The sequence below is a fragment of the Schistocerca serialis genome, chromosome 1, assembly GCF_023864345.2.
Source record: "Schistocerca serialis cubense isolate TAMUIC-IGC-003099 chromosome 1, iqSchSeri2.2, whole genome shotgun sequence".
Lineage (NCBI taxonomy): Eukaryota > Metazoa > Arthropoda > Insecta > Orthoptera > Acrididae > Schistocerca > Schistocerca serialis.
The window spans coordinates 372,849,593-372,867,042 of NC_064638.1; the positions used below are offsets into that span (position 1 = coordinate 372,849,593).

At 39.7% G+C, this 17,450-nt stretch overlaps 1 protein-coding gene across 1 annotated transcript; it reads left to right on the plus strand.

The window, feature by feature from the left end:
• The first annotated feature begins 7,144 nt into the window (after positions 1–7,144).
• LOC126474100 (uncharacterized) lies at positions 7,145–17,450 on the plus strand. The gene is made up of 3 exons (XM_050101560.1): positions 7,145–7,211; positions 12,741–13,208; positions 17,422–17,450. Exons 1-3 carry the CDS (start codon positions 7,145–7,147, stop codon positions 17,448–17,450), a joined length of 564 nt encoding a protein of 187 aa, XP_049957517.1.

The window sequence follows — 17,450 nt, forward strand, 5'->3', positions numbered from 1 at the left end:
ACCAAGAGATCACCAATTTAGTATTGGAGGGCAGCATGGACGGTAAAAATCGTAGAGGGAGACCAAGAGATGAATACAATAAACAGATTCAGAAGGATGTAGGTTGCACTGGAACATGAAGAACCTGGCACAGGATAGAGTAGCATGGAGAGCTGCATCAAACCAGTCCCTGGACAGAAGACCACAACAACAACAACAGCTAGAATACTCCCCCATTTGGATCTCTAGGCAAGGACTACTTGAGAGGATGTCATAATCAGGAACAGAAGGTTATTCTACTCACTGGAGTGTGGAATGTTAGATCACTTAATCATATAGGTACATTACCAAATTTGAAAGAGAAGGTCAATAATGCACAAGAAAATAGTAATGCAAGTAAGCTACCATGAATAACATAGTGAACACATTACCATAGACAAGACAGACACAAAGCTGACACCCGCCACAGTAGTACAAGTTTATATGTCAACTTGCTCTGTAGATGATGAGAGACTGAAATGACAAATGATGGGATAAAATAAATTATTTAATATAATTAAGGAAGAGGAAAATTTAATTGTGATGAGTGAGTTGAATTTGATACTAGGAAAAGGAAGAGAAGGAAAAATGTAGGAGAATATGGACTGGGGGAACAGAATGAAACAGGAAGCCGTCTGGTAGAATTTTTCATAAAGCATAATCATCACTATCACTTTGTTTGGGAATCATGAAAGAAGGTTGTATATATGGAAGTGACATGGGACACTGTATGTTTTAGATTGATTATATAATGGTAAGATAGTTGTTTCAGAGCCAAATTTAAATCGAAGGCATTTACAGGAGCAGATGTGAACTCTGACTATAATTTAATGGTTATGAACTGTAGATGAAAACTAAAGAAATTGCCAAAAATGGAGGAAACTGAGGAGATGAGACAGGTAAGTTGAAAAAAACGTTATATTGTTGATATTTTTGGGAGGTTCAAAGCAAGTGATAGTAAACGATTGTCTGAAATATGACAAAGGAATACAGTAGAAAATGAATGGGCAGCCTTGAGAGATGAAATAGTGAAGGCAGGCAAGGATCAAAGAGGTAAGAAGACAGATCCTAGTAGATGTCATTGTATATCATAGATACTGAACTTAATTTATGAAAGGAAAAAATATAAACTGCAGCAAATGAATCAGGTGAAAGGGAATACAGATGTCTAAAAGTGAGATTGACAGAAAGTGCAAAATGGCTAAATGGGAATGGCTAGAGGACAACTGCAAGGCTGTAAAAGCATATAGAACTAGGGTAAAGATAGATCCTGTCTATAGGAAAATTAAAGAGGGCTTTTGGGAAAGGAGAAGCAGCAGTACAACTATAAAGGGCTCAGATGGAAATCAGTATTAAGCAAGGAAGAGAAAGCTGATAGGTGGAAGGGATATATAGAGCAGTTATACAAGGGAAATGATCTAGAAGCCATTATTATAGAAAGGGATTTGGAAGCAGATGAAGATGTGTGTGAAGATATGGTACTGCAAAAAGGAACTGATAGAGCACCGATCACCTCAGTTGAAACAAGGCCACTAGAATAGATGACATTCCCTCAGAAGCATGGATATTCTTGGGAGAGCCAGCCATCACAAAACTATTTCCCCTAATGTGCAGGATATATGACTTCAGAATAATGTAATAATTCCAATTCCAAAGATATCAGGTGTGAATATTACTGACCTAATAGTTTAATAAATAATAAAGTGTGATGGGAGTTATTTACAAAAGACTGGAAAAACTGATAGAAACTGCCCTAGTGAAGAACAGTTTGGGTTCCAGAGAAATACAGGAATGTGCAAAGCAGTATTGATGCAAGGACTTATCATACAAGTTATGTCAAAGAAAGACAAACCTTTGTTTATAGCATTTGTAGACTTTGAATCTTTTGATAATGTTGACTGGAATGCACTTCTTTAAAATTATGAAGGTAGCAGAGGTAAAATAAAGGAAGTGAAAGATTAAATAAAACTTGTGCAGGAAATAGATGGCAATTATAAGAGTTCAACAGCATGAGGAGGATGTGGTTGAGAAGGGAGTGAGACAGATTTATAGCCTATCCCCAAAGTTATTTCACAGAAAAATGAGTAGAAGGAATTAAAGTTCAGGGAGAACAAATAAAAAGTTTGAGGTTTGCCATTGGCATTGTAATTCTCTTAAAAACAGCATAGGACTTGCAAGAGCAGTTGAATGGAATGAACAATTTTTTGTAAGAAGGCTGTAAGATGGAACACAATGACAGCAATACGAGGGTAATGAAATATTGTCAAATTAAATCAAGCATTGCTAAGGGGATTGGCTTAAGAAAAGAGACATTAAAAGTAGCAGCTGAGTTTTGCTGTTTGCGCAATAAAGTAACTGGTAGTGGCGAAATAGAAAGGATATTAAATGCTGACTGCCAATGGCTAGAAACGTATTTCTGAAGAAGAGGAATAAATTAACATTGAATGTAAATTTAAGTGATAGGAGGTTTTTCTGATGGTTTTTGCCTGCAGTGTAGCACCATACAGAAGTGAAATGTGGATGATAATCAATTCAGACAAGAAGAGAGTAGAAGCTTTTGAAATGTTGTGCTACAGAGTAATGCTGAAGATTAGATTCATGTAGCACATGACATATATTATATGCTGAATAAAACTGGGAAGAAAAGAAGTTTGTGGCTAACTTGGTTAAAGGAAGGAATCATTTGAAAAGACACATACTGAGATATCAAGGGTTCATAATTTAGTATTGGGGGGAAGAGAGGGGTACAAATTATAGAGGGGAACCAAGACAGACGAATTATTGTTAAATAAAGACCTCCGGCAAGGCTGCTGCATATAATCAATTTTTTATGTGATACAGATCACAACAGTTTGGGTGCGAGTCCTGAATCAACCCATAGTTTTAATGTGCGAGAAAATATTCTGTTAAAGAGTATTTCAGCATTCAGAAATGCCCAAGAAATTCAAATAGAACATATTGCAAGGAAAAAGTCATATAAGATGTGTTCTTAAGATTTCCGTCTCAAACAAAGAGTCTTCAAATGTACATACTTCTCCTCCCATATGTAGCTATTACTCAGAAACTGTGGTGGAAAATTGCTGACATTAGGGTATGTGTAGAAGAGTGCAGGGAGCTGTTAATCCTGCATAGTGTCCAGGAAAGGAATAATAATTAAAGCCATTATAGGGTGACAATTATTGGACTATATGAGAATATGTAAATTACTTGCAAACTACAGCATGCACATACTTTTTTTCAACATGTAAACATCACTACAGATATTCAGATTTAGGTTATGACATCATTGGCGATGGTGTGGTGCAGACGAGTAGTGAAATTCTGCATGACCTGCCGAAGTGTCACAACATTGATGCTGTTGATGATCTCCTCAATGGTTGTTTTCAGCTCAGCAATGGTTTTGAGGTTATTGCTGGACACCTTGTCTTGAACATAGCCCCACAAAAGGAGTCGCATGTGTTCACATCCAGAGAATGTGGCGGTCCCCAGAGTGCTCCCCCAGGACATCAAACACTGATGCTTCGATGGGATCAAGCTCCGTCTTGCATGAACCACATCTTGACGAAATCAAATTAGCTTTGGATAACAAGGATGAAATCATTTTCCATAACTTTCATGTACCATTTGATAGTCATCATGCCATCAAGGAATATTGCACCGACTATTCCTTGACTGGACATTGCACATCACACAGTCACCCATTGAGGGTGAAGAGACTTCTTGACCGTGAAATGTGGATTCTCGGTCCTCCAAATGCGCCAGTTTTGCTTATTGACGAACCCATCAAAATGAGAGTGGGCTTTGTCCTTAAACTAAACCATATTCACATCAAAGTCCTGTTCGTTAATTCTGTAGTCAATAGGGCGAAACACCACCGCTTTTCCATGGTCCTGTAGCTTAATGGCTGATGGGTTTGAATTTTGTATGGGAAGAGACGAAGGTCTTCAACAACAATTTTTCACAGTGTCTTCCCGTTGATTCTCACCTATTGTGCAGTTTGTCTGATCGATTTCCTGGGGCTGGTTTGAAACACAGCGCCTGTCTTCTCGATGTTTTCAGGCGTTTTCACCCTTTTTGGACAACCGACATTGCCGACACTGTCGTCACGAACACTACCCGTTCTCTCAAACTTGAGAATCAAAATCTTGATTGCTAACACACTTGGACCAGTTGCCTTCAGCTTGAACCCGGTTGCAAACTTCTGAGTCGCAGTTGGGATGTTATTGTTCGCTTCACAAGTGCAATACCCTCAGGCACACTGCAATGTGACATTTTCAAGTGCAAATGGCTGGCAACAATAAGGCGCATGTGCACGAGCATACTAATTCCCATTATATGTCGCGGCTAATCGTACAGTCCTAATGCAAACCATTCAGAACTTATGACGATTTTATTTCATATAATTCAATAATTGTCACTCTGTACTTCGCTATGAGTACTGTCTGTAGATGCTTGCAGGATGCAAATATGTACAGGCGCTGGGCGGAATAATGCAAACACGCAGAAAAGCCTCAGTTTTTAATAGTCAATTCATTGTATACCTCAGTAGGAGATTTATAAGAATTTATTTGTTCTTCTTAAAAAGTTATTCTAGTTTCGAAAGAGATCTTGGAAGAGGGTAACAAGCCTTACTATCTACAATGGCTCGATGATATCCAAATACATCGATTTTAGAGACTAAGGAAGATATATTATTTCATGTGCACAGAAACAAGTTCTCTGTATGCCTGTCTAAGTGAGTAGTGGCATCGTCTTGGATGATGCAGACAGTACTAGAGACGATTCCTGTGACAGTGAATATGGTTGTCTAAAATACTTCTGTAAACCTTACCTGTTATATTTCCATTCAGCGTGATCATATGAACAACTGAAATCACAATATGACCCTTCAAACTGTTAAAGTTAGCCAAGCTTCAGTGTTTCAGGAAGGCAGCCAAAAACATTTGTTTTTCCTGTTGTGCTTTAGGAGCAAGTAAGCCTATGCCTTATTTTAGAGAAAAATGTAAAGTTATGCAACATTATACTCTTCATTATTTGATAGCCCTCTTCCATGTACGTTTTTTTCCTCAGCTCACTGTTTCCATAGATACTGTGTTAAGATTGTCAGTCTCTATCTTGGAATTCTGTTCTAGGTCATTCTGTCTCTAAATTTAGTTTTTATTCATCTACTGTCTTCAGCTTTCAAGGTTTCCTAGTACAATCTGTATGCTATCGTCACACTAGATATACACTCCTGGAAATTGAAATAAGAACACCGTGAATTCATTGTCCCAGGAAGGGGAAACTTTATTGACACATTCCTGGGGTCAGATACATCACATGATCACACTGACAGAACCACAGGCACATAGACACAGGCAACAGAGCATGCACAATGTCGGCACTAGTACAGTGTATATCCACCTTTCGCAGCAATGCAGGCTGTTATTCTCCCATGGAGACGATCGTAGAGATGCTGGATGTAGTCCTGTGGAACGGCTTGCCATGCCATTTCCACCTGGCGCCTCAGTTGGACCAGCGTTCGTGCTGGACGTGCAGACCGCGTGAGACGACGCTTCATCCAGTCCCAAACATGCTCAATGGGGGACAGATCCGGAGATCTTGCTGGCCAGGGTAGTTGACTTACACCTTCTAGAGCACGTTGGGTGGCACGTGATACATGCGGACGTGCATTGTCCTGTTGGAACAGCAAGTTCCCTTGCCGGTCTAGGAATGGTAGAACGATGGGTTCGACGACGGTTTGGATGTACCGTGCACTATTCAGTGTCCCCTCGACGATCACCAGTGGTGTACGGCCAGTGTAGGAGATCGCTCCCCACACCATGATGCCGGGTGTTGGCCCTGTGTGCCTTGGTCGTATGCAGTCCTGATTGTGGCGCTCACCTGCACGACGCCAAACACGCATACGACCATGATTGGCACCAAGGCAGAAGCGACTCTCATCGCTGAAGACGACACATCTCCATTCGTCCCTCCATTCACGCCTGTCGCGACACCACTGGAGGCGGGCTGCACGATGTTGGGGCGTGAGCGGAAGACGGCCTAACGGTGTGCGGGACCGTAGCCCAGCTCCATGGAGACGGTTGCGAATGGTCCTCGCCGATACCCCAGGAGCAACAGTGTCCCTAATTTGCTGGGAAGTGGCGGTGCGGTCCCCTACGGCACTGCGTAGGATCCTACGATCTTGGCGTGCATCCGTGCGTCGCTGCGGTCCGGTCCCAGGTCGACGGGCACGTGCACCTTCTGCCGACCACTGGCGGCAACATCGATGTATTGTGGAGATCTCACGCCCCACGTGTTGAGCAATTCGGCGGTACGTCCACCCGGCCTCCCGCATGCCCACTATACGCCCTCGCTCAAAGTCCGTCAACTGCACATACGGTTCACGTCCACGCTGTCGCGGCATGCTACCAGTGTTAAAGACTGCGATGGAGCTCCGTATGCCACGGCAAACTGGCTGACACTGACGGCGGCTGTGCACAAATGCTGCGCAGCTAGCGCCATTCGACGGCCAACACCGCGGTTCCTGGTGTGTCCGCTGTGCCGTGCGTGAGATCATTGCTTGTACAGCCCTCTCGCAGTGTCAGGAGCAAGTATGGTGGGTCTGACACACCGGTGTCAATGTGTTCTTTTTTCCATTTCCAGGAGTGTAGTACATCTGAATACATGTCCGCCCCTGGTAGCTGAGTGGTATAGCTCAGTGTGCTCGGTCAGAGAGCTGTTTGGCCTCTGTAATAAAAAACTGAGTGGAAGGATCAACAAACGAACTTGAATGGATGTCATGTGACGTCCACAACGTCCAAATACATCCATCAACAACGAACAAAATGGGAGGGGGGAGGGCGGGGGGAGTGGTCACCGCGACAGGCTGTCAATCCTAAGGGCTCGAGTTCGATTCCCGGCTGGGTCGGAGATTTTCTCCGCCCAAGGACTGGGTGTTGTGTTGTCCTAATCATAATCATTTCATCCCCACCGACGCACAAGTCGCCGAAGTGGCGTCAAATCGAAAGACTTGCACCAGACGAGCGGTCTACCCGACGGGAGGCCGTCGTCACATGATATTATTATTATTATTATTATATTATCTGAATACATACCACTAGTAGATTTACAACTGTTGTTTAGAATGCACCAGTTAAGTGGGATCCTCTCTGGAAAGTCCGACCTCAAGCCAGATCAACATTATGGCGATTGTAGGTCTACTTATGTATCAGAACACTTACAGAGATTGCTGATATTTGTTTTATGGGCATAAGACTGTGGTCCAAGGCGTAATTATCTGCCTAACATTTCGTCTTCCATGCTGGACACACCATCAGAGAAAGCAGCTAAGCATGTTGAACTGTTATGTATCTACGTGACGGACGGTCTGTGACGCATCAGACCACTGCCTAAGATCGTGGAGTCGTGGGAAACTGAATGGTTGCAGCCGTTGCAGGTGACAGACAACAAACTGCGGTCGCTCAAATCGACCACAAAGGCATGGCGGACTTCAAGTCAGCCTCGCCACTGGAAGGAGGTTTTGCTTACCAGACTGTGCATCGGACATAGCCCTTTTAACACATGGCTTCCTTCTCCGGCTGGAGGAACTACCACTCTGTGAACTTTGTGACGTGGTGCTTTCAGTTCAGCATATTATAGCTATATGTGTCCTGTATACTGATGTTAGGGCAGCCCTCAGTCTCGCTGGAGATCTGCCCACCATCCTCGCAGATGCCGATTCCAGTGTTGCAAGGGTGGTGAAATTTTGTGAACTCACTGGACTCACCCCTAAATTGGCGGGAAAGGGCGGCAGGCTGTAATACATTATACACCTGTAATACATTATACACTGCTCCGCATGTGGGGACAGCCTTCGTCCCCATCCATTAGATTTGCATGCTGACTATTCGTCAGATCGCTGATGACCATGATGTCGAGCGACCCCTCAGCCCCTCAGTGCGGATGAGTTCGTGCTGTTTGTTTTATTTAACACTAAGGCCGACAATTTGTCTAATTTCAATCCTTCTTCTTTTCTATTAAAATTGTTTTTGTGGTTTTGAACTTTTGTGGCCTCTCTGTACATTCTAGCGTAGTAAACATGAGACATTAGGGCTTGCTAAAACCACGGTTTTAGAGAAACGAATTTGGTGGTTAGTACTGACCAAGAAATACTGTCATACCAGCAATTGATGTAGCACCGGAGCAGTAGTCAGTAAGTACGGTTGAATGCTCGAGACTTTTGGTTGTACATATTGATGAAAACTTGAACTGGAAGAAGCATATTACTGAGCTTCTCAAACAGTTAAGTTCAGCTACTTTTGTTCTTCGCATAATTGCTAATCTTGGCAACAAATATCTCAATCTCCTGACGTATTTTGCATATTTACGCACAGTAATTCGTACGGAATAATTTTCTGGGGTGACTCGTCACTTGGAAAGTAATGATTGCGTAAAAATGAGCAGTAAGAGTAATATGTGGTGTTCATCCACGGACGTTATGTAAACACCTCTTTAAGGAACTAGGCATATTAACTGCGCCATCATAATACATGTTTTCACGAATTAAATTCATCATAAATAATCCATCACAGTTTGAAAAGAACAGTGATGTACATACCTACAATACTAGAAGGAAAAATGACCTTTGTTAAATCTGTCAGTGAACGAGAGAGGGCTTCAGAATGTAGCGACAGAAGTTTTTGATCATTTTCCCAGTAACGCATAGTGTCTGACAGGCAGCGAAGTAAGGTTTAAATCAAATTTAAAATCATTTCTGCTGGACAAATCCTTCTATTCCATTGACGAATGTCTACTTAAAAACCGATACATTGCCAGTATTTTTTTTTAAACTTGTTTTTAAGTGTAGCTGTATGAGTAGGAATAAAATGATAATGTATTCATTAATGTTAACACTTATCAAGTATACATATCCAGTAACCTGACTAATTCCATATCATTTCGATAAAAGAACAGTTCAAATGATCTATGGAATATGTAACGAAGTACTTTGCTGGTGTGATCTGTGACTGTTTCTACAAATGGAAGGAAAACTTTCCCATAAGTTAGTTATTTTTCATTAGAAGCTATAGACTTTTTAGGATGCAGTGCCCTATTTAACTCTCTGTCAGAGAAGCCATCTCTTTTAGCCCAGCCACATCAATGTTTTGACCATTCCTCTTTCCTGCCTCGGATGGAATTTCCGTGTGGGTATCTATCTGTTTGAGTGGGCTTTCTGTAGACTTTATGAGGGTTTCTTCTCTGCCATCTGAAGGGCTGCTTCTTCACTTGCACTGAGTGAGTTCCGCCTAGCCACTCTATCAGTTTGCTCATAGATTTGTAGTTCCATTGAAAATGTGTTAATATGAGTAATTGTTAAAAGATATGTTCCGTATTAGTTTCCGAAAACACTTTCAACTGTGAGAATAACTCACGAAGAAGTGATACAACATCAAATCTGGTTATAGTATCACCTGGATTCAGCCTGAAGAATTTTAATTTTTCGTTAAATGACCGGAATCTTTAATACAAGCGTCAGTGTTTCTTATAAACGGCTGTAGGACAGCGGCTAGGTTTTGGCAAACCCACAGGTCAGACAATCAAGTGGCGCTAAGTGAGCTTTCATTTCACCTTTCGTTAAGTTACCACTAGGTAGTTTGCTCCTAAGGAATATCTTGCTTGATTCTATGTATAAATCTTTTGCAGCTTGTTCAGGTAGAAAACGGATTCCAGCTTCGAAATTAGCAAGAATATCTTGCAGAAAGTGCAACCATATATTTTCTTCCTTTAGCAAGCATGTCTATTTCATTCTTAGACAGAACTCTGTCAGACTTAAATAACGGCATGACTCATATCTGAAGGTGGGAAAGTTACTGTCTCCTCTTGCAGTCTATCGAATTTTTCTTTCTGTCTATTAACTGATATTCCAGAACCTTGTACTTCCATGGTTGGGTTATGTCTGTGGTTTTATAGATGTATTCTCATAAAACAACCACAGTCTAACATAACAGTCGCGACACTCACTGCAGTAAAAGTTGTTGCCGTTTGACAGATGGAGCGACACTAGCGCTCCAAGCGGCAAGTAAGGTGAAAGTCAGATGCGTCGTAAGCATAATGTTTGTTTGCGTCCATTTCCTACGTAATTTCCGAATTATTCGAGTGAGTTTCTTGCCTCCAAGAGTTTGTACAGTATCAGAAGGCATATATGTTTCTAAAAATGATTCTAAAATAAGCGCAAGTGTGGACAAAAACCATGAATAGAGTGACAAGGTACAACACATTCGTGAAGAAACACTTGTGACATTGGACAGAATTGCAGCTTACCACGTTGATATCAAAAGAATATCAACACACACATGTCTGTGCTTCTTACATGTGAATCTGTGTGGTTTTTTTTTTTTCCTTTATTGTAATTTTCAGCACCTCATACAAGGCGGGCTGGCAGCAGCTTAATACGCCGCTCTTCAGCCGTATGGGGTACAATAATATGAGATAGGTGACACAGAAAATACAAAAAATGGCGGGCAAAGAAAGTTTTTTTTTTTTTTTTTCTCCTTTATTGTAATTTTCAGCACCTCATACAAGGCGGGCTGGCAGCAGCTTAATACGCCGTATGGGGTACAATAATATGAGATAGGTGACACAGAAAATACAAAAAATGGCGGGCAAAAACTTTCTTTGCCCGCCATTTTTTGTATTTTCTGTGTCACCTATCTCATATTATTGTACCCCATACGGCTGAAGAGCGAAGAGCGGCGTATTAAGCTGCTGCCAGCCCGCCTTGTATGAGGTGCTGAAAATTACAATAAAGGAAAAAAAAAAAAAACTTTCTTTGCCCGCCATTTTTTGTATTTTCTGTGTCACCTATCTCATATTATTGTACCCCATACGGCTGAAGAGCGGCGTATTAAGCTGCTGCCAGCCCGCCTTGTATGAGGTGCTGAAAATTACAATAAAGGAAAAAAAAAAACTTTCTTTGCCCGCCATTTTTTGTATTTTCTGTGTCACCTATCTCATTTTATTTTACCCCATACGGCTGAAGAGCGGCGTATTAAGCTGTTGCCAGCCCGCCTTGTATGAGGTGCTGAAAATTACAATAAAGGAAAAAAAAAAAAAACCACACAGATTCACATGTAAGAAGCACAGACATGTACCTCTACATGCAAAAGCGATGGACAGCTCGTTTATCGTTCTGTAGGCCTACTGTGTTTGTGATTGTCGCCTGTTGCAAGTACGACCGTCATCTTTATATTATTCTAAGTGGGACAAGCAACTGACAGATAGTGGGAGAAATATGCTGAAAACATTATAATGAGCTGATTACATTACATTTCACGAAAAACCACATATTTGAATAATTTTCAAACAATCTGTCTGTAGGCACTTTCCTTGTCCTATAATAGTTTCGCTCGAAGTCTAGCGATCTGCACATTCTGACACTTCACACGCTTTTGTAAGACACGAACAGCTGCCCTTAATCTAACTACTTTTCTTAACAGATGGCGCCTAGTGTAGATCGGGAGTATGTTAGTTCCGTACAAAAGTCAAAAAATAACCAGGAAAAGTGTTCGATATGCAACAAATTCTGTGTGTATTATGACAGTACATGTATTCCATGTTATATTATCGCAAAAGTAGACGCCAAAAAAAACCTGGTAACAGGAAAATGTTATAATCAGGCATCTCATCCAGCAAGTACTTCGACTCATTCGTGGGAAATGGTGAACTCTGATACAACAAGAAACGTGTTGTAAAAGGTATAATGTGCTTAAATTGTAAAACGGTTTTTCATTATTCGTGTGTTAATGTCAGTCCTGAAAGGAAACTATGGTTCTGCAATAGCTGTTTCAAAGGCGACTTAGGCCAAAAACCTAATATGAGAAACACCAAAGACGAAGTTATCAGTGCTCTACTGGAAGAGTTTTCAGTTATAAAACATCACGAACACGAACAGTATGAAAAAGAAGCAAAGAGGCTTAGCGTTTTACCTCAAGATACTGTAACTTTTGTTAATAACAGTTCTGTTGTTTATGTTTGTAGAAAGTGCGGGAAAAACACAAACAGTGGTGTAACCTGTTGCGAGTGCGAAAGAAAACATCAGTCTAAAACTCCCGTCCATGTTCCAAAACTTTACATTTTAGGCGATAGCCACAGCCGCGGTATCGTCTCACGCATAAATAAAGCTTCAAATGTGAAATCGATGAGCTTTGTAAAGCCTGGGGCGCCCCTCTCAGAAATAAGAAAACTAGTTTTTTCTGAAGAAATAAAAAAGCTGTCTTCGAAAGATAATGTTGTCCTCTTTGGTGGATCTAATGACATTTATCAAAATGATACATCTAAAGCCTGTTGCGAATTAAACAAGTGTTTATCTGAACTAAGTCATACAAACGTTATCCTTGTAAATATACCACAAAGGTACGACTTGATGTCCTGGTCGTGTGTAAACAAGGAAATTAGTGCCGCCAATGAACTTTTTTCCAGTATATGCAAACAATATAGAAATGTTTCTGTTGTTAATATTAATACCATTGGACGCAGATTCCACACTACTCACGGGCAGCACTTAAATGGCCTTGGAAAGCAACTTGTTACATTAAAGCCAATGGAAATTATTCAGAGACTGCAATACTTACCAACAACATCATCAGTGGTACCTGTATCATCATCACAGAAAGTATCTCTAGGAGTGACTAATGCAGAATCAGATACAGTAACAGAAAATGCAGCAGAAGTACCTAAAGAAGCAATACCAACAGAAGTAGAATCAACAGCAGCGTCAGAAGAACCACGTTCAGTAACAGCAGAAGTAACTCCTCCAGCATTAGAACGAGCTCCTACAGCAGTAACACCATCTCCCTCACCAGCAGTAACAGCACAAACTACTTCACCAGAAATAGCAGAAGAAACACCATCGGCAACAGCAGAAGCAACTCCTCCAGCAGTGGAACTAGTTCCTATAGCAGCACCACCATCTCCCACACCAGCAGTAGTAGAACCAACTCCTTTACCAGTAATAGCAGAAACAACTCCTCCACCAGCAGCACCTAAACCAACTTCACCAACAGCAGAAACAGTACAAGCTCCTCCTCCATCACCTTCAAGAGTAGCAGAAAAGAATAGACCAGTCACAGTAAGTAAAGTATCATCTTTGTCTCATGATGAAGTGATACCAAATGATTTGGGAAAACATGTTCCTATAAAACTTGTGGACAGTAAAGTGAAACAAACTTCCAACCGTGTTTCAAACAGACCCAAAAAATTACCTAAGAGAAATGGAGATTTTTTATGGTTTATCCCAAGGAAGTCCAACCGCCACCTAACATAGATTCCAGGGCTGAAAAAACAATTAAATGTTCTCCATTGCCCCATAATACTGTACTCCTCCCCTCCTGTGACAGTAACTCTATCTTATTTCTGCACTTAAATGTCAGGTCTCTGAAAAATAAAGCTGATGAGCTTGGTATACTATTAAAAAGTAACAAAAGAATGATTTTATGTATAAACGAACATTGGTTAAAGGAAGAGGATATAAAACTGTATGTACCATCAGGTTTCAGATTAGCTACATACTTCTGCAGACCCAGTGAATCCTATGGGGTTCATCCATATATATTAGCAATGATCTAGACCTAAAGTTTTCTGTTCTTGAAGTTAGTGACCTATGCACTAAAGGTGTTTTTGAAGCAGCTGCTTTTATTATACCTAGTATACAGCTCATAACTGTGTCTTTATATCACACTCCTGAAAGTAATGTAGAACAATTTATAGAACGTTTAGAAAAACTTGTGATCAGTATACAAAAATATACTAAATACAAAATTTTAATCTTTGGGGATCTAAACGTAGACATTAGGAAAATGACAGCCAGAAATGTTAATTTAGTAAACATGTTAAGATCCTATAATCTCTTTTGTGCTAATGAAAGTCCTACAAGGCACTCCTCCTGTCTTGACAATCTAATAACAAATGTATACAAATGTGATTTTGAGCTAGGCTTACTTAATGTGGATTACCTGTCAGACCATAGAGGTATATGGGTGAAACTAATTACTAAAAAACCAAAAGAAGACGAGGAACAAACTCAGTGTGTCAGACTATCTACAGATACAAATATTAGCAAGTATAGAGAAGAACTTAAGTCTATAGATTGGAATACTGTTTTACATTCCTCCAGAAATGTTGATGAAGCCTTCAGCACATTCCTCAAAATCATTTCTGAAATCTTCCACACATGCTGTCCACTGGTTAAAAAACAAAAAAACAAAAAAGTTAGGAAACCTAGCCACTCAACTTTACAGAAGTGGTTTTCACTCCAATTACAAAAACTGAGAATATTGGTAATTACTTGTCACGATAAGGTCAAAAAGGGAGCAGTAGATAAAGAAACTTACAAAAACCTGAAAAGAAAATATAGATCTGAAATTAAAATAGCCAAGTGTAAGGCAAATGGTGATTTCATTAAAAAATCACACAATAAATGTAAGACTGCATGGAAAGTAATAAAAGCAGAGCTAGGTATGGATATAAACTACAAAGACAACACAAATGCTGCTAACATCACTGCTGATGATTTCAATCACTTTTTTGTCAACTCTGCCAATCTTAGCCTTCCAACCCATAGCAACCAGAATTCCAATTCAACACATACACCTATTTCTCACCCCATATCTGGCAGAAATTTTCAACAAAACATTACAAACATAGTGTCAGCTTGTAAATGGAGAGAAGTACAAGTAACTGATATAATTAAAGCAACCTCTAAATTAGGATACTCTAGACCTGAAGATGTGTATGGCCTGTCAAACTATGTAATTAAAAAAGTTGTAGATCTCATAACATACCCTCTTTGCATACTGATAAACTGGATGCTCTCGAGTGGACACTTTCCAGAATGTCTCAAAAAAACAGTTGTCATACCATTATACAAAAAGGGTGACAGGTCCTGTATCAATAATTATGGACCAATTTCACTTGTGCCTATTCTCTCAAAAATAATAGAACATTGCATAATGCAGCAAATATGCATACACCTATCAGACAATATTATATTAAATGATTCTCAGTATGGATTCAGGTCAAACTTATCAACAGTCAAAGCAGTTGAAAACCTTATCTCTTTTGTACTAAGCGCATTTGAGTCAGAATTATCTGCTGAAGCCATTCTAATTGACTTGAGTAAGGCTTTCGACTCAGTTAACCACAAATTATTATTAGATAAACTGTGTTGCTATGGAATCAAACGCTTGGAACTCTCACTAATTGAATCATACCTCAGCAATAGAAAACAAAAAGTAAAGCATAATGACCAACAGTCACAGACTTTAAGTATAAAACGAGGTGTTCCTCAGGGCTCAGCGCTTGGCCCTCTACTATTTATATTGTTTGTAAATGACTTTCCGAACAACTTACCCTGTAAATCTATCCTCTATGCTGATGACACAACATTAGCTAATTCTGGAAAGGATATAAACATATTGAAGGAGGAAAGTGAAGAGTGTCTCAAAATATCTAATATCTGGTTTAAAGCTAATGACTTATCTATGAACCATGAGAAGACTGTCAAGATAATCTTCAGTTTATCAAACAGTAACATGGAGTTATCTGTTAAACTACTAGGAATACACATAGACTCAAAATTAACTTGGGACACACATACAGATTATGTATGTCGAAAGCTATCACGAGTTATCTACCTACTAGCCAAACTACACACATGTGTTACACAAGATTTATTGCTTCAGTCATACTATGCCTTCTCTCATTGCCATCTACAATATGGCATTCTTTTATGGGGTAACTCTCCAGGAGCCAAAAAAATTTTCACTTGGCAGAAGAAAGCAATTAGACGCTTGTACGGAATCACTGACAACAAGACCTCATGTAGACCTTATTTTAGAGACTTAAAAATTCTCACAGTCCCATCTCTTTACATATATTGTTGCCTATTAAACATAAAAGAAAACTTAAACCACTACACTATAAGGAAATCAGTTCATCAACACAATACTCGACAAACAAATATGATTGATATACCCACAACCAGGCTTAAGAAAACACAATCTAGCTATGAATACATAGGCATAAAATTATTCAACACTTTACCCGTACAGGCTCAATTGGTTTCAATGGATATTTTCAAAACTAAAACCAAAGTGTGGATGAAGAAAAATACTTTCTACAGTGTAGAAGAATTTCAGAATAGTTGTAAAGATGATCTAATTTATTGATAAACTAAGGCTTACTGTTATGTATAGTTATGGATGTAGAGGCAGCTAGCTATAAGCTAATAGGGTACAACACTATCTTTTTTTTTCCATGTAATATTTTTGCTATATGAAACATAATGTACAAATAGCTATAATACTTCTGACAACATTGATTGCATGTTAATGCTGATAAATTATGGCTTACTGTTATGTATGGATCTAGGTGTAGAGGCTGTTGTAAGCTAATAGTTTACAACATTGCTATATTTTTACTATGTAATATTTTGGTATGTAAAACATAATGTACAAATAGCTGTAACTCTTCTGACGACATCGATTGCATGTAGGTGCTGAAAGATGGATAAAATAAATAAATAAATAAATACTTCATCGTCAAAGCAGGTCCGTGTTGACGCTTCTCACGAATCTGGCACTAATACATGGAGAGTTGAACTGGCTGCTTCTGCGTCATAGGACTGTTTTACAGCTTTAGATTGACTGTCGAATCTTTGTGGCAGTTTCCTCTTCATCGTCAGTTGAGGTGGCTTATTTGGAATGTCAAACAGTGTGGGTACTGCATTCCACACGAGTTTGTTATTGTCTGCGTTCATGAACTGGTTTTGTTCGAAATGTAGCGAACAAAACCTAATATTATTATACAGGTAAACCGGGTCTTTCTTCATAAGGTCTTCTTGTCTGCTATTAACTAGCCATTTTTTTGCTCCTAAAACGAAACATTCATCATTTATACACATACATTTGCAAGTGAATCCTGACGATACAGTTTAGTAACATGATGGTATATACCTCTCAGGATCCTTAGGAAACCTAAAAAAGACGGCTGTGGTGTCTTCTGCCTATTGCTCCTGCAATTAATTGCGCTACAAACGCTCCAGATGGTAAAAACCATTGTATAAATCAATATAACAATCACTATTCGCTTTCACGATCGCGCCGAACTCACAGTTCAACCTACCGGCTGCTGCTGGCGCTGAAGGCAACAAAATCGAGGCGAAGTGTCGCGACTGTTATGTTAGACTGTGAAACAACTATCAGTTATGCAAATATCGACCATGAATGCCTGCATTCTCTGATTCAGAGATGGTAAAATATAGCAGAAGGTAACACTAGTGTGTTGCATGTATTTCGTAAAACGAGATTCAGGAATAATGTGTATATACTGCGGACTACATTTATTTCTTTTGGTTTTTTCACACAGAAAACTACAAGATCAACTGTGATAGGTAA